General features: G+C 41.7%; 1 protein-coding gene across 13 annotated transcripts in view; it reads right to left on the bottom strand.

The window, feature by feature from the left end:
• dock7 (dedicator of cytokinesis 7) overlaps nucleotides 1–19,072 on the bottom strand; it is a 42,657-nt gene that overhangs the window by 1,743 nt on the left and 21,842 nt on the right. The window contains exons 21-51 of one of the 13 annotated variants that reach the window (XM_027290034.1): nucleotides 18,493–18,657; nucleotides 18,251–18,271; nucleotides 17,752–17,921; nucleotides 16,607–16,699; nucleotides 14,760–14,849; nucleotides 13,401–13,496; nucleotides 13,135–13,275; nucleotides 12,733–12,846; nucleotides 12,309–12,476; nucleotides 11,863–12,002; nucleotides 11,316–11,485; nucleotides 10,586–10,764; nucleotides 10,305–10,487; nucleotides 9,502–9,661; nucleotides 9,205–9,301; nucleotides 7,509–7,605; nucleotides 7,206–7,340; nucleotides 6,946–7,098; nucleotides 6,091–6,249; nucleotides 5,823–5,923; nucleotides 5,547–5,739; nucleotides 5,298–5,441; nucleotides 4,837–4,968; nucleotides 4,014–4,028; nucleotides 1,676–1,801; nucleotides 1,473–1,562; nucleotides 1,123–1,359; nucleotides 889–1,032; nucleotides 674–780; nucleotides 212–379; nucleotides 93–112 (exon numbers count right to left, since the gene is read on the bottom strand). In XM_027290034.1, the coding sequence (XP_027145835.1) occupies nucleotides 97–112; nucleotides 212–379; nucleotides 674–780; nucleotides 889–1,032; nucleotides 1,123–1,359; nucleotides 1,473–1,562; nucleotides 1,676–1,801; nucleotides 4,014–4,028; nucleotides 4,837–4,968; nucleotides 5,298–5,441; nucleotides 5,547–5,739; nucleotides 5,823–5,923; nucleotides 6,091–6,249; nucleotides 6,946–7,098; nucleotides 7,206–7,340; nucleotides 7,509–7,605; nucleotides 9,205–9,301; nucleotides 9,502–9,661; nucleotides 10,305–10,487; nucleotides 10,586–10,764; nucleotides 11,316–11,485; nucleotides 11,863–12,002; nucleotides 12,309–12,476; nucleotides 12,733–12,846; nucleotides 13,135–13,275; nucleotides 13,401–13,496; nucleotides 14,760–14,849; nucleotides 16,607–16,699; nucleotides 17,752–17,921; nucleotides 18,251–18,271; nucleotides 18,493–18,657 (4,004 nt within the window). In that variant the 3' untranslated portion in view covers nucleotides 93–96. Of the gene's footprint in view, nucleotides 1–92; nucleotides 113–211; nucleotides 380–673; nucleotides 781–888; nucleotides 1,033–1,122; nucleotides 1,360–1,472; nucleotides 1,563–1,675; nucleotides 1,811–4,013; nucleotides 4,029–4,836; nucleotides 4,969–5,297; nucleotides 5,442–5,546; nucleotides 5,740–5,822; nucleotides 5,924–6,090; nucleotides 6,250–6,945; nucleotides 7,099–7,205; nucleotides 7,341–7,508; nucleotides 7,606–9,204; nucleotides 9,302–9,501; nucleotides 9,662–10,304; nucleotides 10,488–10,585; nucleotides 10,765–11,315; nucleotides 11,486–11,862; nucleotides 12,003–12,308; nucleotides 12,477–12,732; nucleotides 12,847–13,134; nucleotides 13,276–13,400; nucleotides 13,497–14,759; nucleotides 14,850–16,606; nucleotides 16,700–17,751; nucleotides 17,922–18,250; nucleotides 18,272–18,492; nucleotides 18,658–19,072 lie in introns of all 13 variants that reach the window. The other 12 variants (XM_019265253.2, XM_019265256.2, XM_019265255.2 and 9 more) reach the window with 12 other exon arrangements.

The following is a 19,072-nucleotide window of genomic DNA, read 5'->3' as shown; positions in this document are numbered from 1 at the left end:
GGACTCAGCTGCATTTAAAACACTTTATATTGGTGAAACTCAGTGATCGTGGGAAACGTACATAAAATACAAACACAGGACACGGGCACTACCTTGTCAAGCTGTCCGTTTGCTGCATGATTTTTACAGAAGCAAAAAAAAAAAAGTGACTTCAGAAACATATCACCTCCATCCACTTACACACAGAAACAGTGCCCCTGTCGAGACCTACCTGTGTGAGTTGACCTGCAGCACAGGTTTATAAAGCTGAGGGATCTTTCTGTTGATGAGGGGCTGCAGCGCCTCCTTCAGTCGGTGATAATTCCTCTCCAGCTCTCTCTGGTACTCTTTCTGGTCCGGGCCGATCAGGCTCTTATTCTTACGCAAGGCATCTTCACACCTTTAAACAGAGAAGTCAGCACATTCTGTACAATACTTTCCTGGACAGGGGAAACAGGAGCGCTCTCCTTATGTACTGGACCAAATTCAACACTTTGACACAAACACACGGGAAAATGAGTTCCAGGTTGAAAAACACAGAAATAACCATCTGCTGATCATCAAAATATTGTTTTCACTTGATTACAAGATAATTGTCTCATTATTTCACAATGCAAATCATGTAATTGTGAGACTGTTTTCTCATAATTATGTGCTTCTATATTAAATCTTGTGTGTCTTGCACGGTCCGTACCTCTTTGTGAAGTCTTTGAAGCAGAGCCGTAGCTTATTGTGGTGTCTGTACATCTTTGGGTCACTGGGGATCTCTGACAGGAACACCTGAGCAACCTCCAAAGGACCCTGAGGAAAGCAGATAATAATGTAGATTAACCATCTTCAGTTATCTTGTAATAATGCAACAATGCACTAAGAAGAGCTTTGTTAGAAATTGACATCTCAAATCTTTACCTGGTTGACAGTTGTGCCTACTGATCCCTGTAGGACCATCTGCAGCATCTTTGCATCAGCAGGGTCCTGGTGGGTGGCGAAGGCCAGCTCCTGAGTCTTCTTCTGCATGTCCTCGATTGCCACCTCGATGGGCGTGGATATAATCTGGAATAAGATGAACAGATGTGTCGCTTTTAGTGATCAGAACGCACAGCGTAGTGAACGGTGAACTGGACATCAAAAGGTTTCTCCCACCTCCTCTTTGTGGATGATGTTGATGCGTGTCTTGATGTAAGGAAAAGCGTGGGAGGTGGTGAGGATGGTCTTCCTTTTGTACTGTTCGTGCAGATCCCCATGCGCCCGCCCGTCCAGAGTGAACGGGGTGCAGTAGACGAAGCGACGCAGGTTGTAGTTCTTGTCAAAGTAAGTGATGCGGTCCTTCATCTCGTACGTGTCGAAGTACGGCTCCACATAAGTGATCTGGACGAAGGCCTGGGGAAATAGTTTTTAGACTTCTGTTAAAGATGGATGCTTGAATAAAGTCAGTCTAAACTGTATAGACAAACTGATCCACCTCTCCAATGTAAACTTTGCCCAACACCGACCTTATTCGGGTCCAACTTGCACTTGTCTACTGGGTTGGAGTCCTTAATGACTTCCACCTGGTCCTCTCCAAATCGTTCCCCATAGAAGCCCTGAGAAGAAGCACACAACAGAGCCTGATTAGTTCTCAGCAGAAGACTGAAAGCACACACAGCAAAGAGTTAACAGATGTGGATGTGGATGACGCCTACATGTTGGTATTTACCTCTAGTCTGTGAGAGATTTCCGCCAGCTTCGTGATGGCAGGCTCTTTGTACACAAACTCCTGCTCGTCTAAGTCGCCAAATTTCGAACCATAAAATCCAACTCTGAAGTACGTACCAAACATCCTCTTTCCATCCTGCGAGCACAGGAAGATAAATGTTAGTGAGGAAGAATATGAATTAAATTCATTTAAAGAAAGCGTTAATTCTGATCCAGACTTAAAAGATGTCAGACTTCAGACTCTGTGTTGTGACTGTGAACTTCACAGGTGTAAATGGAGCAAGAAAAGGTTGGAGTTCATTCAGAGAAATGAGCGAGTTTCATCGACTGCACGGCAATCTGTAAGCATAATGCTAATACAGATGTAATGAAAACTTCATTACATGAAGTAATATTTTGCTTATTATGTCCACTGTGTTCTCATCTAAACAAGAGTACGTCAATGGTTTGAAATAAAATGTCCATGTAAGCCAGTGTCAGATAGAAGACAGCCAGGAGATACACATATTTGCATCCACTGTACAAGTTTCTCTGAGCTTGTTCTACAGCTTTCCACCTCTACAAGTGTTTGACCTCAGGACAACAGGCAGACAGAAGAAACAAGAAAACAAGAAGAAAACAACAACCTCATCCGGCAGAATATCCACAAATATAATAGATACTCTTAAATAAGTCAAAACTTCTTTTTTTATCTAGTCTGTACACACACACATTCTCTGTTGCTGCATTTTGCCTGTTTTGAGAAAAATAAAGCAATGTCAAAAGGTAAAAGCAACAGAGAAGGTTGCTACAGAGCAGCTTTAGATGGCATACGTCAGTCACGAGAGTCAGGAAAGAGAAAGAGAACAAAAGAAACCATGAGAAAAGAGTTTCCACAGAACAAAACTGGCCATAACTCATACTAACAGAAGCGTAAAACCAAAGTTTATTTAAGTTCAGTGATGAGAAAATGGCCAGCAAATCCAGGAAGTCAGAGCTTTGCTCTGTACAGACCGTCCACAAAGCAGCTTTGCAGGTCTGATGTGAGTGAACGAGTGTGTATTTGTAAGTATAACACGAGACAGGGAGAAGCTGTGGATTGTTGCGTAAAAATAAAACCACCTAGAAACTGCAAGTTTGAGGCAAATGTGTCAAATCAACGGTTGATGCAAAAGGAAATGTAAGCAGAAATTTTAAAAGGCCCTGAAAACTAAGGAACTTACCACAAGACACAATTAAGTAAAGTGGGAAGGAAGGGTCGGCAACCAGGGAAATCAAAAAGGAGAAAACAGAACAAATTTTAATGAGGATTGGGTTCCTCCGGAGAATTACAAAAAAACAACACAAACTAACATACAACAGCAAAAATATCTCCATTGATTTTAAGAAAGAACACAAACTCATTGTGGAGGATCGAGACCATGCAGAGGCAGACAGTTACGAAGAGAAAAAGAAAGTGAGAAAGGAAAGATCCACCACCTTCAGAAGCACGACATGCACACTCGGTGCATTTCCAAAAGGAACACAGAGTGCTCTGTTCATTTCATGCAACAAACCATGGAAACTCAGAAGTTAATATTGTTAACAAAAGTACAAAATGGATGAAAAATAATCAATAAATCAGGGGTCGATTTAGTTTGATCTATTAAAAAGAAAGGGCAAGAATGAGAACTAATCAAAATCAAAAGGGATAAATCAAGTAATCCTGAGATTACTGTGAGTTGAACCCTCTTGAAAAAAAAAAACACCTGACCGCCTCAGGAATTTGGTTCCAGCTTCGACTCAATGCAAGACACCTTGTTTTTGTTTTTTTTAAAGGCTCATTTAATGGTGTGTGGAGAGAATGACCAATGGCTAAAACACGGAGGCTAACGTGCCCCCTTCGAGTGAAAACACTGAAATCGAGCCCTGTGGTTGGAGATGAGATGGAGATGAAGATGTGACAGCAGACGGTCAATGAGTGTGTTCTGACTAACACAGCAGCAGACAGAAGATGGGAGGACAGGGAGAGTGCGGATTGTGCGGGTGATGCATTCACTGAGACTTTTGTCATTAGTGTCACACACTGTGGCTCCCATGCACAGACTGCCAACACTGTCACGTTATAAAAACAAGCTCCTCTTTGCACATTAAGAGGAGGGAGGAGAGAGGAAAACGGTGAAGGTGTTGCTGCTTATACAGCCAGTGTCCCCAGCGGGGGCAGACAGTTGACAATTGTCTGCAGATGTTAATGGATTGGATGTATGTAACAAAGCAAAGAGAGCACCTGAATGCCCAGGGCTAGCAAATAAAAGGATGAGAGTGAATAAAATAATAACACAACATAAGCAGGGCCAAGCAGGAACCGTTCAGCCACCTACCTCCCAGCCAGTACTCTGTGTGACAAAGAGAATACAGGACAAGTGAACGACAACACACATACACGCCCCGACACACAGTGTGGCATACGCACACACGGTGATGTTACAGCAAGGAGAATGGACTCTTTGAAACTAATCCAGGTTACTGTCGGGCCAACTGGAGAACAGAGCAACAACTTTCTGTGATTGAATCAAGGATCATTCTTTGCCACAGTTGCTCTGCACACCAGACGACCGTAACTGTGCCAAACTGTAACCTGACATCGTCATTATGAGTCACACAGCTGGCCTGTAAGAAAAAACCACAACAGGAGGCTTTTCCCACGCCTCATGCATTCTGTTTACAAATATATTAAAGCATGCAAGGTATCTGACAAATTAGAAACGAATAAATACATCGGAACTAAAACGCCAAAAAATTAAATCATGCAAAGCTGTGGCTGTCTTTAGACTACATCTGCAGGATATTTCCAGTTGTGTTTGGTGTTGTTACTCTGAGGCACTGTAGATGAAATATTTTAGACGATGTAGCCCCACCTCAGTTTTGGTATTCGATATGAAATCCTGCTGGAAGAAAGTGAACCCCTCTACACTGCCAGATAAATGTGACAGACAGTAATATATATGTGTGACAAATGTGCACCTGTCTGTGTGACTGTCAGTGAAGTTACAAAACAGTGAAACAAAAACCTGGGTCACACTGGAATATTAATTACATTTCTAATACCAGCATCAGCTTTGCGCCTCAAGCTACTGGAGCCTAGCGTGGAAAAGGAGATGTGTGTGTGTGTGTGTGTGTGTGTGTGTGTGTGTGTGTGTTTACCTGATGTACAATTTTGCCAAAGGCTTCCTGTAGTTTACCATGAATGGTGGCTAGCTTCTTTGCGTCCCTGTTGGCTTCATGGATAGGGATCAGTACCTTGTACACTTCATTTACCGCCTCATACATGCCCGCCTAGAACGGAAATGTTGGTATGGCACAATCAGTCATCAAAAACACCTCAGCCTAAATTTATAGATTTATTTTCAGAGACTTTAACTCATAAATAAGACAAAAACACGTATATGAGCACCTGACTGCATCTTATGTATATTGTTGTTTACAGATCTTCTAATCAAAGATTTAGGATGACTACAATAACATGTCTATGAATCATGTTACTATCTTCCCAGTAGCTCTTTTCTAGGTGATATTTTAGTGAGAGAAGTCTCTGACTACACCCCTGGCATGGCATGTCAACATCCATTTATCTAATAACTCATCCATCCTTCTCCACTTCTCACCATGGAGAAAGAAGCAGCAGCCTGCTCCAGGAGTCCCACGAGGCCGATCTCAGTGAAGTATTTCCCTGAGCAAATGCCCTCCTCATCTGGTGACACCACGTCATCAGAGACTGCGGATTCCTCCAGCACGTTGGAGGAAATATTCTGGAGCGTAACACAAAGACAACAAAGACAATACAAGCACAGACATCAGCAGAGTTCTATTGCCAAAAAGACAAACACATTACAGTTATCCAGCACTCTCCTCACCTGGAAGGTGACACAGCCTACAGGCAGATACTTGCGGTCCTCCAGCATGCTTAGGTATTCTGCAACCAGAGCAGCACTGTGCACCAGACACTGAGCAGCCTCAGCGTGGTTGTTCCTCTCGGAATGTTTTCCAGCCATGTTCTGAAGCCATGTCAGCCGCAGGTCTGGAGACGTCTGGTAACCCTTTGCAATCCTGGAGATGGTCACAAACAACAAAATGATGACGATCATGGTGTAGAAATAAACTTGTACAAAAAAGGTTTTTGTATTCTTTACCTGTACATGAGATCTATCAGCATCTCAGGATCTTCCTGGTGCTCCTTCATCTTGACCGTGTCAGAAAGGATCATGTGTAGGTTAAACACAAGGTCCTGAACCTGGAAAATAATGCAAGACCCATGAGTTACTGCATCCCAAATCTTTTACCTTACATAAATCAAGCTGTAGTGGAGCACAAAAGTGAAAATCTGTGTCTAAAAATCAGTCATCCATAGTAAGTTGTCAGTCAGTCAACAGTCTTCTCATTGGATGGATAAATCAGTACCTGGTCTGGGAATGTGCTCTCCCTCAGCTCCAGATCCTCCTCTGCGTAGGTGAGGATGGTCTTTAGAGAACGACGCAGAAACTCCTCGTTAAAATTCTGAGACGTTCCCACCAGTGAAGAAAGAGACATGGTGACTTGCATCTTCACTCTCGCAAAGTTCTGAAAGTGAAGCAACAAAGATAAGATATTTTTTTAAATCATTGTTTTGTCAAAGCTTCTGGCTTTCACATGATGGATATGGCCTGAGAAGGAAGCACCCTGAAGAGAAGATAACTAGGTTGTTAGTAGCTGTTAGACTGTGTGCAAGTCTGGCTGTACTATGACAAAGGAAATGATGCATTCACCAGTAATTGGGCCTAAATTGGATGGCTGATTGCAGTGTTTGGTTTTGTTCTAAACTGGGTGATGTGAAAGAAAAAGTGAGCCAACCAGCAGTAATTTAGTTTCTCATAATGAGCAATTTAATTATAATAGCAGTGCTTTTAAAAGTGAATGGATCATTTTGAACAATCTCTGTCAGGCGTGAGGTTCAATTAGAGGTCATTTCTGGAGGCATGTGTGGTACCTGTCACCAGTGTTAATTTGGTCAGACGAGACGAGATGAAATATGTTCGTCAATGAGCCTTTTTCCCTCGACTAAGATGAGACGATGACAAGACGATACAATGTGCCAATGTGCGTTTTTGTTGACGAATAAAAACAAGCTGAAAATGTCATGCAAGAAAAAGAAAAAAAACAGAAACGTCCTCCTTGTTTTCGTCTACTATATAAGAAAAAAAGCAACATCCAGTCCTGCTGTCGTGTTTGTGCCAGCAGTTCTTTTACTGTAGGCAACGTCAACGTTGTTGTACTCACATTGCCGATCTCAAAGTTTTGCCTCATGAGGAGGTAGAGGGAGGCACTGGCGTGGGCCCTGATGGTGCTTATGCTGCTGCTGCAGCTCCTCAACAGTCGCAAACACAGGTCGGCACACTGCTCCGTTTCCTCTTCAAAGAGCAGTTCGGGAAACTTCACAGGCGGAGAGAACACACCCAGATTGATATAATGCAATACAAGTCCTGGAAGAAATGCCAAGAATGACCTGAAGTACTTTAATAAACACTGAGTAGTCTAACCTTGGACACCAGCGCTCGCTGTGTGGCAAAACAATGCTGGAGGTAGAGGGCACTCTGGTTGCAGGCCATGCTGTGGAGTAACACCTTCAGCACACCACCCAGGATACTCTCCTTCGACTCTGTCACCGATACCGTCTGGAGAAAGAGGGACACACGTAGTTAATATAGGAGCATGTCTGTGTTTATGTATGCTTAAAATCTAGTCCACATAACTTTAAAAAACACTTCATTCGTTATGTGTATACTCATGCATGTTCTCATTCTGCATGGGTAAATGTAAAGAAGCTCTGTTTACTTGCATACCTGTACAATGATCTCCAAAGTATCAAGGATAATTATGTTGGCCTCCGTGGCAAGGTTACCATCAATAAGTGCTTCATGTTCCAGCTCTGCTCTGGTCCTACGATCAAGAAACCAAAAAAACATTGTTACAACATTACTGCTCCCAAACTAAGATGATAATGATGTACCCTTGAAAGTTGCATGAGCTTTCAGTTACCACGTTCAAGCTATTGTCCATAACCATGAATAATGTTGGTATCTTTATGCAGAATAAAATGTTATGCGCAGAGTAAAACTTTAAACTTTAATGAAATGTGCTAGATTTATACAACAGAGCATCAAGTTTAAAGAGCTGTTCATCTATCTATATTTCAATTCATTGTACGCTGTTAGATGTCTCTTAACCTGCATGGCACAGACCTCAAACTGTTCAAATGATCCACAGAAACAGTGCATGCTGATCCACATGTAGTCAATTAGTCCAAACATATAACCTCCCTCGCCAGAGGGTTGAGAGGTTTGAAGGCATTAAGGAGTCTGTTCTTCATTATAAGTAAAGAGTAATTCATTTCTGGTCTACAGGTTGGAGACTAGGGCTACATGTCCTAAAACGTCTATGTTTGAGCAGTATCTGACTTTTATATTAAATAATCAATACATAATCAAACAAAGAATCTATAACAAACAAGAACTCTCTGCTACACATGTCTTGCCTTTTGCTGCAACAGCAACCAGGGAGACACACGAGTCAGAACCCCAAAACAAGAAGCACACTGGTTAAGAAGCAAAACAGACCCACTGCAACCGCTACCAACCCTGAGACAGACATGGTTACCAGGACAGAGGGACTGATGGCATGGGGGGTGTTCAAGGGTCAGAACCAGGATCAGGGGGTCTCTGGTGGTGCATTCATGTGCATGTATGAGCTTAAACGGTCAAAGTGGAGAAGAAATGAATCCTAAAATGCTAAATCCTAAATGATGACTTGTTCAAATTCAAGTTAATCAGGAAGAAATGTAATACATACTGATAAATTCATTTTGTGTCCACTGTAACTGTCTAACTACTCACAAGCATGTGAATACACCATACATGAGGAACTAAAGCAGGGGGGAGTTCAAAAAAAGGAGCACACAGCAAATGTGGACTATACAATACCTGACTGATCTGTGACTCCTACATAAACACACAGCAACGTGAGAGAACAAATGGAAATTAACAGAAAACAAAGGCTGGAGCTGAATTTACTAAAGAACAGAGAGAAAAATAACATAATAATAATAATAAAAAAAGCATAGCACAGCTCACATGGCATAAGATACCAAGTTTGAGCTTTTTTAGAAAGTGGATATAAGCCAGATTTAAACACTTGGCTGTCTGATTCTGTTCCTATGTAAATCCAGCAAAATATACAGACAAAAACAATGAACACAAACTTTTCAGTCAGATTACTAAATGGGCTTTAGCAGTGATAGGATGATGGATCATTTTCATACTTGAACATAGTACATAAGGAATTGGTGACTGGTGATTTAACTTATAAAAATGGAAGATGAGAACACACCGTCCCTTTAAATGAACTTAAGAGAACAAAAACCACAGAAGACAGTTTAGTCAATAATCAGTCTTGGGTATTCTGGGAGTATCTTTTATGTTTTTTTTCTGTGACATAAAAGAAGTTATTAGGAAAGTGGCTTAAATGTTAGAAAGAGCGTACTTGTCCATCTTTTCGCTGTTCTGTCTCCAGTGGGTCATGTCCTTCCTCCATCGAAGGTTCTCCTGGCTGCCAAAAGCACTTCCAGATGGACTCCGCTCTAAATGGTGGAGAAAGGGTTATTTATTTTTATTGGAGGTGAAATAGGGAGTGTGTACACAGTAAAACATGACCGCGTTTGACTGAATTGCTGCAACTGTTGTGTGTTATTTCGTTGTGCGTTTGTCTGAACCACATATTATTTCCTTTGCATTTGTTTGGTTCTACTTATATCTGTGTGAAATGTGTGTGCGCCCGCACCTAGCTGTCCACGGCTACGTCGCACCATCTCCTGTCTGGCCCCGATGCTGCCCAGTATGGCCTCCTCCAGCTTGGCCTTCATGTCTTTGGACTTCTTAAAGGTCAGGCTGTTCATTCGCTCAAACGCCTTCTTCCCCTGCATGGTGAACACAACATGGGCCTTGTATCCATGAGGCAGAGAGTGAGTGAACGGACAGAGAACAACAGCAGGGAAGTTATTTGCAGCACAGCACTCAAGCAAAGCAAAGCAGGTTAGTAGTATGAAAGCAAATTTGCAAGCACAAAAAGAGCAAACAGATAGCAGAGCAGAAACAGCTTGAAATACACAGAGATGAATAGATTATAGCATAAAGAGCAGCAAGTTGTCTACTTTTATTTTATCACCACATTCAGTAAGCAAAACATATTACTGCAGAGAAGCTTATGTTCTGTATGAGCGAGGATAGTGCAAAATGTATTATCACAAGGTTCACAAAATGTGAAACAATGTGTGGAGATAAGCACCTAAAAGTCCACTGCAAAGTGTAACTTACTGAGTTATGGTAGTTTTAGTAAGTCATGTTGCTTTTTATTCATATTTTGCTGTTTACAATTTAGTTACGTTTACGTATGATGGCCGATATTAGTACAGTATTCTGAAATATCACACTCAGCCCAAAAGATTTTCTTATTTTTGGGACATAAATGTTAAAAGAAGAAAGTACAGTGAAGAGGCTGGCATGCTGCTTACTGCTGATGACCCAATCCTCTGTGTACATCATCAGTCCGACTCAGTAAGCGAGTGTATTCACTCTTGATGTTACCTTGTACTCAAAGCAGGAGACGCAGAGGTAGAGGAGATCCAGCAGGCGGTTGAGCTGGGACACTGACAGATCTGTGAACCACTTCTGTAACACCAGCTCGTCAGCGTTCTTCAGCACCCACAGCAGACAGATGAGCAGACTTCGACTTGACTCGGCCGAGAAGCTACCGTGCTGACGACTCGCCTGCAGAGACGGAGAAGGAGGAATCAACAGAGGGGAAAGAAACGACGGCTTTGTGTTCGTTGAACATGTTGTGACGATATACAGGATATAGGATTTACCTGCGAGTTGAGCAAGAAGCTGCTTGGTCGGGACATTGGGGAGGCGGTGGAGGTGCCCGCTATCGCCATGGCGACAGTCTGGCTGATCAGACTGTTCCCCTCTCCCTCTGCCTCTTCCCCACCACTGCCCATCGCTGCCCCCTGTGGACCGCCTGGCCGGCCCCACTGGTTATGGGACTCTAGTAACAGAAAAGGAGAGAAGGGAAACGTTACCAGTTAACTAATTGATAAGTGAACATGTGACCAAGACAAAAAGAGTAAGGATCCCAGCGCTCATGAAACCATGGCTGTTTATATATCTTCCTGTACTCTGAATAAGCTTACAGTTAAAGTAAATGTAAACCTAACTGGGATGTTGTTCATTTTAAAAATGATCACCAATTTTAAAAAGAATTGAGAACCAGTTACGCAAAACAGGCCAAATTTTATTCAGACTTTATAAGATGAGCTTAACTGATTCTAGACCAAATGCTTGTATTCAAACATTTATGAATGTACATTTAAATAGAACCCTAAAGCACTAGAGAGGGCAGGTTTGTGATAGAGTTGCAGGTTAAGGTGAGGGGTGAACTGAGGATGGAGATTCAGCTGGTACATTATTTTAAGGTGCTTCATAGTTTGCAGGTTAAATGATAAGCTGCAAAGGATATGCTACTAAAGGTCACAATGTAACTTTAGGTTATTTGGGTTTTTTTGGCTCATTATGTTCAAAATAGCTCCCCGTCTTTACCTGTAAAGTCATGAAGCTGTGGTAGCGTTTCCATGACGATGCCAATGAGAGGCAGGTAGAGCATTGCGACTCGGGCCTTGACCTCAGGATCGGCGTAGCGTGGGTCAGAGTCATGGCTGGACAGGAGGTTATGAACGACACTCACCACTTTCTTATGTAGGCCAAACATCCTGCAATGAAACAGCAAAAAAAAAGACAAAAGAAAGGAACAAAGAGACAGTATTTCATTTCAAGCGTGAAAAGCACGATGGGCAAGAGGACAAGAACACCTACTGACATTAAGAATACTGGATAAGCATAACTCACTCCCATGCTTGCACAGGCTTATCTCTTGCCAACAGATAGAGGCTTTAACATAAAAATATCACTTTTCCCTACCTACAACACTTGACAGTTTATTGGCTAGACACACATTCACACAATAGCACCCATCCATAACATGTGATATGTGAGGACTATCAGTCCTGAATCCCTCAAACTCAACCATAAATTTGTCACTCAGACATAAACATTTCCTTCAAATGTGCGCATCCAAAAGGATACTAACCCTTCATTTTCTGGGTCCAGTATTACAGACAGTTCAGATAATACCAGTCCAGCTAGATAGTGTTGCTCTCTGAAGGGAACAGACAGCTCAAACATGTTGGCTATCTTTTGGTCCTGGACATGTGTGGAGAAGCCAGAGCTCTGTGGGAGAGGAGATAAGAAGCAAGTAAGAACATTAATATTTTACCTGATTACTTGTAGCTGTAAATTAAGTCTTCTGTGAGTTTTACAACCTCTTTATGTTAAACTTGTGATCTGAGAAGACAATCTACAACTTATACTTACTTAAATCTTTCTAATGTGTTAAGTTTGCAGATATGGCCCATGAACAGGTGGGAAATCACTGCACAGTTTGTTCTGCTGCTGTCGTACTACTGTACTGGTCATCACAGTGTCAATGTCTATTTGTACGCAGGTGTTGTTTGCCTACACCGCTTTTTGCCTGACCTGTGAAGTTGCTGAAGACACAGAAGGGGAAGGCGAAGCAGGTGGGGTGAGCAGACTGCAGGGCAGGTTGAGGGTGACGTAGTGCTCGTGACTGCAAACAATTCTCAAGAAATCAAGCCTCAAAGACTCCAGGGTTGGGTTCTGCAGAGCATACAGCTTTGTGGACACCTGGAGGGAGGAAACAGCACACAGAGTTTAAAAATAAAATGATGTGAGATATCATCACAAATTAGTTCTTAATATTCTTAGGGCTGTGAAGCCACCTGAAATGCATTATTCATTCGCCCTTAAACTCTTAAACTCTTAAACGGATCACAATACCCAGCATGAAAGTACAAACACACAGAATAGTATCTGGCAGTAGTTTCCAATAAGTAATACAAGATATGTATAACATATTTATGAATATAAATAAGGCATTCACCTGTTTCCAGTATGCTCTGATGAGAGTGAAGACAAAGCCTCGGTCCATAACTGACAGCAAATCATTGAGGAAGAAAGCCAGACTAGTGTTTAGTCTCTCCACCAATTCGAGGTCCTGATTGGAAGAGATACACACATCTTAAAAAGAGTTGGCAGTTTGAAGTTGATTTCTACTTTATTACATTGTGAAGAAAATCAATGAAACAAACAAACAAAAAGGATGATATAGGACGTCCCTTGTGGCCATTAACTTACTGTGCCACATTATGAATTCCCAAAGCATACACCAAGCATAAACATATAAAGATGGCTTCCCTTAAATGCACTTAGTCTCTAAATCCCCATGATAGTTCACAAATTGCGTTGCCCATTGGAACCCTGTAATATCATTGCCGTTACTTACCTTCTGGAAACGAGACACAATGTCGCCAGCGATGGTGCTGACCAAGGCTGTAATGTCATCCATGAAGCGTTCTGGGAAACGGTTCTTCCTGGGTGACTCCAAGCGGTCCGTGAAGTACAGGTGGTGGATGATGCTCTTCACCTGTGTTAAAGGTTGGATAAGACACGAGCTACTGTCATGGGAAAAGGACTGCACTGTAGAGACTAATAACGACTATAAGAGACATATCCATGCCGTCAGAGCGGTTTAAAAATGTTGTTTCCTACCATGAGTTCAAAGAAAAACCAGGCCTGTTGTAGAGCGCCCTCCCTGACGCTTCCACTGCTCACCACCCACTGGAGGGCCAACTCCTCATGGAAGAGCTGAGTAGAACAGGAAAGCAGAAAAAAGAGAAAAAGAAGTAGAGAGGGAGAGGCAATAAAGCCAGACAAAAACAGAGAGAACGTGAGGCACCAGGAGAGGTATTGATGACCATCTTAAATTAAAATATATAATATATAGGTCTACATGTTGTGAACAGATTCAGAGAAAATACTATGGATACCATAGTGTATTTACTTAATGGGGGTTTGAAATAAAAGTTAAGTGGGTTTAATTAACAGTCATTAAAAATTCTAACATTCTACATGAAAGAATAATTAAGTATAATAAATAAGTTCAGGAGAGCTCCTGTGCCCTCAACACTGAAAATTAACTTGATTAAAGACAGTGAGATTTAACCCGACATGTGAAGGATTATCATCTGTAAACAAATGTATTCATAATTTGATGAAAAATGCACCCTTATCACCATGCAAATTTCTTGATAGTATATATGGCTTGAATGGTATAAACAGCTGAACATAGTCTCCTGTGAGCGTGGAGAGGATGTTTGCATGGAGAGAAGAATTTATTCTTCTTCATTTCTTTTAAGTTCTATGCATCGACAATAGCATTTCCTTAGGCGTGTTTTCATTAAAAACCAACATCCAAAACAGTCTGGCTAACACACTGACTCTTGTCCGTAGTCTGGCAAGTCTTCCAATATACAGAAAGTTTTAGATTTTATGAGTGTATTGACTGGAATCATAATTTCTACTGCTTTAAAGCAGTCAGTATTGACAGGTGTGTATTGATCAGTATAAACAACTGAGCAAAGACCATCTGCTGAAAGAATAGTTCCTGAGAAAAAAGCTGGTAAGTAGAAGTTGTGTTAAGACTTTTCAGGGAAATTAACTTTAATATTAGTCAACTTTACAGCTGACTTACCATGTTTGTATTTCTGGTACAATATCTCTTGTAGGGTCATAGTAAAATGATTCAAAGTTGTGCAGCTCTTGTACTTTCTTAAATGTAACACACATGTGCTCGATTCCTGAGTGCAAAGTGCACACTGAAAGGAGACTTCCCAGACTCAGGCAGACTGTTAGCCAGACTACAAACAACATTCATGTAACATTAAAAAAACTCCTCGACACATTCAGAACAAGAGGCAGATCAGTGACATTCAGCATTCAACAAGACTCCACAACCACCAAAATACGACATCGACCAATCCAGAGGCACACATCCACAGACAAGACAGGTGAGGAGGCGAGTACAGAGGTGGGCGGGGTTGGCTCCTCCCCCAGTGCAAGTGGCTCTACCTTTTTTGTGGGCAACCGTCCTGTTAAAGTTTGCAAGAAACTGGCGCTCTCAGTGTGCGAAGACATGCGATTGCCACAGCGCTCCATGGCCTATGGGTGGGATGAATGGAACGGTGACAACAAGGTTAGTGGAGGAGCAACAAGACCGTGGGCTTGCACCTTTTTCCTCAGCACACAGGGAAAATGTGTCACACACGCCCACACAAATACACACACACAGAGACACACACGCAAACTACACACTTGTGATCTCTCTTCACACATGAATACACATAACAATTAGACAAAGGACAGGGCCACAACACTGAAGTGTTGTAACCATAATCTAAAACAGTCAGATACATTGATAGCCTTAAATGGAGGGATGCAAAATGGCTGCAAAAAGAAAGAGCCGTGACATCAAATGAAGACATTGTATTGGTTGTCTTTTCCTTGATGTCACAACATTGCTTAGTGGTGCACCATTCTGCCTCCCTCCAGGTGAATACAATACTCATTACAGAGATGTAAAATGACATACGGAGATACCATCCTACAGTAATTAAGTTATTATTATTTATAAGTGGAGTAACAACGTTCCATCCCAGGTTAAATGTTAATAATATACATGCTCTGTTAATGTTCTATGTTCAATCTAGCCGTGATTCTAAGATTACAATATGCAGAATTAATTTTATCCCTGACGTTCATAATATCGAATGTGTAAATTAGTGACAAACACAGGCTTATGCCATGACAACTGAAAATGACAGAGGACATAACATCATGTGAAGATGGAAAGTTAAGCCGACAAAGACGTCACACATGTGGACGTACACACACGTACACACACGTACACACACACACACACACACACGTACACACACACACATACACATACACATACACATACACATACACATACACATACACATACACACACACACACACACACACACACACACACACACACACCATGCTCCAGTGACAAAGTGAATGCTATGCAGGGTAATGCAGATAATCATGCAGGGATACTAGCTGAGAGTGGAGACTATTAGGTTAAAGCAGAGAGAGTGAAGAACTGTGTTAGGAACAGAGAATGAAATAACAGATGAAACAAAATGAATGCAAAAGAAAAACGACTCGAGATGATGTCTAACACTACTCTTTTTCTCTACCACTCAAACAACCCTCTGTGATATATATATAGACAAAAAGATCACAGTAAGTCTTGGTTTTGGGTTTAGCCTTAACTGCAGGCAAGTTTGACAGAAAGAGCAGAAGGCCAACAATGTTGAAGAAATTGTTGCCATGAACAACTCTGGTAAACTGGTAGTGAAATAGTTGGATTTAGACTATGTGACTTTTCATGCCAGTACTGAGAAAAAGGGAGGTGTTAGATGTGATAAGTGAATAAGGGGTGATACTGGAGACTGTAGCATGAGAGATAGAGGGTCATGGAGGCGGCTGTGACTCCCATGTATGGGATCATGGGAGGGTTGTGATTTAAAGTTTACCAGAATACTGTGATATTCTGAAGTTTTGGTCTTTTATGCCTTTGTGTTACACTAATCACACTGAATATGATTTAGAAATCTCTAGTTGAAGAAACTTGGTGGTTAGCAATCATAGTAGCATGACTTAAAACCTCTGTAGGTAGCTTTATGTCTGTAACTGAACGACATAGTGACAACAGGAAATAACAATGTAGTATTAAAAAAAAGTATTTAAAGTTCCTAGTGTTAGGGACTCTGACAAAGAACACAAATAAACCAAAACTCCAAATATCCTAGTATCCCTTCAAGGTGAGTAGGGTGAGTTGTTTTTGCAGTGAGGCAAAGTGGAGGACGGGGCATTCATAAAACCACCTGCATGGTTTCTGGAGCGGACCCAGGGCTGGATCCCCAGGGGGCACTCTTACAGCCCATGGTGTGCACCCACGAGTTGGAGCGGTCTAAGCCCTAGTCGTGCCAAGGTCAAAGGACACAAGGCAGGCAGGAAGCAAGGGAACGAGCGAGCAGCACGGGGGAAGGAGGAGGGAAGGAATAATGACAGGTTAAAGAGGTTCAGAGGTCAGGACTGCTGGAAGATGCCAAAGGACCAAAAAAAAGTTAGCGGTCAGTAAATTAAAAATCCAAAACATCACCACAGAGGAGCAAAGCACATTCTCTCTCCCTTTCTCTCTCTGTGTAAGAAATAACTTCCCCTACCTCAGAGACAAGAGAAGAAAGGTTTGGTTAAGTATTAGCAACAAAGGGAACATTCATCAAACAAGGGGCTGCATTCATTCACTGGTCAGGTACTTTTGGGTTAAATAAAAAAATGTTTGAAGTGGGAAACCACAAATTATACAAGACAAAATACATGACATCATAAAAATAAAATAAAATAAGAATAAAGAAAATCAGTAGAGACAAGACTAAGCAATTCTTAATGTCTTCAAAAGACCAATGGAACAATGTGCTATTGTATCTTCTTGACAGCATCTGCTTTCTGATGTGACCTTACACTAAATGTCTTGTACGTGTTTCACAACGTGTTTCATGGTGCATGCATGCATGTATGTGTGTGGGTGTGTGTATCAGGTTGCTGTTACAGCGGTTAGAGAGATAAGATGTCCAGGCTTGTGTTTACGCAATGCTATACATTTACATGTTGATGAAATAGTCCCCTGGGTCACTGTGCACATGGAAGGCCTCTGCCGTGATGTGGGTTAACTATAGATTCACCTCGCTTGAGTGTGTCTGAAATACAGTACATCACAAATCAATAAGAGCTGCTGGACTACAGCAGTGCTTAATATTTAACTTTCATATTTGACATCCATATGCAATGTGGACAAGCCAAATATTGCAATATGGCTAAAAATTATTAATATCCATGCCTGCTGGTTATGTCTACAATAGGACCACGTGCAACATTTTGAGTTCAAGAACCTCTTCAAGCAGAACATATAAGAGATAAAATAATATCTTTATCAAGTATAGTTAGAGACACTATTTAATGACCTTACCTTGCTGCCAATGATCGAGCGGACCTCATCATCAGGAGAGGTGGGTGTACCAGAGATGTCAGGGTTACTGTTGCTAAGGCTGCGGGAGCGGTTGAGGTTGAGGCTGGCTGGTCTGACAGCTGAGCGAGCCATGGTGGCATAGTGAACCGAACCTCCCAAACCTCCCGGGCCTGGGACAACACACAGAGAAAAGAAAATAATACAATTTTGTAGGTCCACTGACATGATGGCTGCATGTTAACTGCTTCCAATACTCACATTTAAAGCCAATGTATGCAAAGACTTCATTTTGTATGTGGTGAGGTACACAGGTAAGTAGTTCATACATGTATTTATTCATAGATGAGTCTTGGCACCGGATGGTTTATTAGGACATTTGCTGGAAATCAAATGCTCTACCAAAATGGAATACTACACAAAAGGAGTAAATGTAATTGTAATTTTAGAGGGAAGAACAGTTGCACACAGATAAGGATGGACAGTAGTGGACCATATCTACCTGTTACAGATGAGTTGGGGTCTGTGTTGGGCAGGCAGAAGACAAAATAGATGTGGGAGGAAAAAAAAGCAAAAGATAAAAAGAAATAGGAGAAGAAAAATTATGGCAGGTAGGTTTTATAATAAGACACCCAGTGAAGGTGAGTTGGGGGTTGGATGAAGTTAACTTAAAAGGAGAAAACTGAAAAACAGACACAGAATAAAGAAAATATCAGGTGGTAAACTGTACTGACAGTAAAATACCTGGGGAGGGTGAGTTGGGGTCGGTGCTGGGCAAGCGGAAGACGTAGTGGATGTAAGAAGATAGCAGGCCGTTGCGGCCGTGCATGTCCTGGCTGGTGTCTAGGTACTTATGGAGCCGGTTCACTATGGATGCCATAACCTCGAACGATGCCTGGCCCAAATTCACTGAAGACGTACACACACACACACAACGAGGTACAGACAGAGTATTTAAAAACATAACCTAACTGGCTGACTTCCTGCATAGCGTGTAACTCTGCCCACCTGTGCTCAGATTATGAAAAATAATTAACAATTAAGGAACCTACATATTTAAAAAGCACTGCACCACAAAAAATGAAACAACATGAACAGCTACTTATATATTTTCTTTTAACTGTCACATTTTTGTTTTTTGCTAGAAACATCTGGTGGACAAAAGTGAACCCGTGGGCTCCACAAGACATTTCAGCGCATAAATATTTACACTCCTATGTCTCCCAGATAGAAAATAGTGTTTATACAAATACTTTCAGAGTTGTGCCAACTCAGATGGCTGTCTTACAGACTGTAAATGGTTATTTATATGTCACATCAGGAC

This window comes from Larimichthys crocea, chromosome XVII (genome assembly GCF_000972845.2).
Source record: "Larimichthys crocea isolate SSNF chromosome XVII, L_crocea_2.0, whole genome shotgun sequence".
Taxonomy (NCBI): Eukaryota; Metazoa; Chordata; class Actinopteri; family Sciaenidae; genus Larimichthys; species Larimichthys crocea.
Note: the sequence above shows the minus strand (reverse complement) of the source record. Positions and strands in the feature narration are given on the sequence as shown.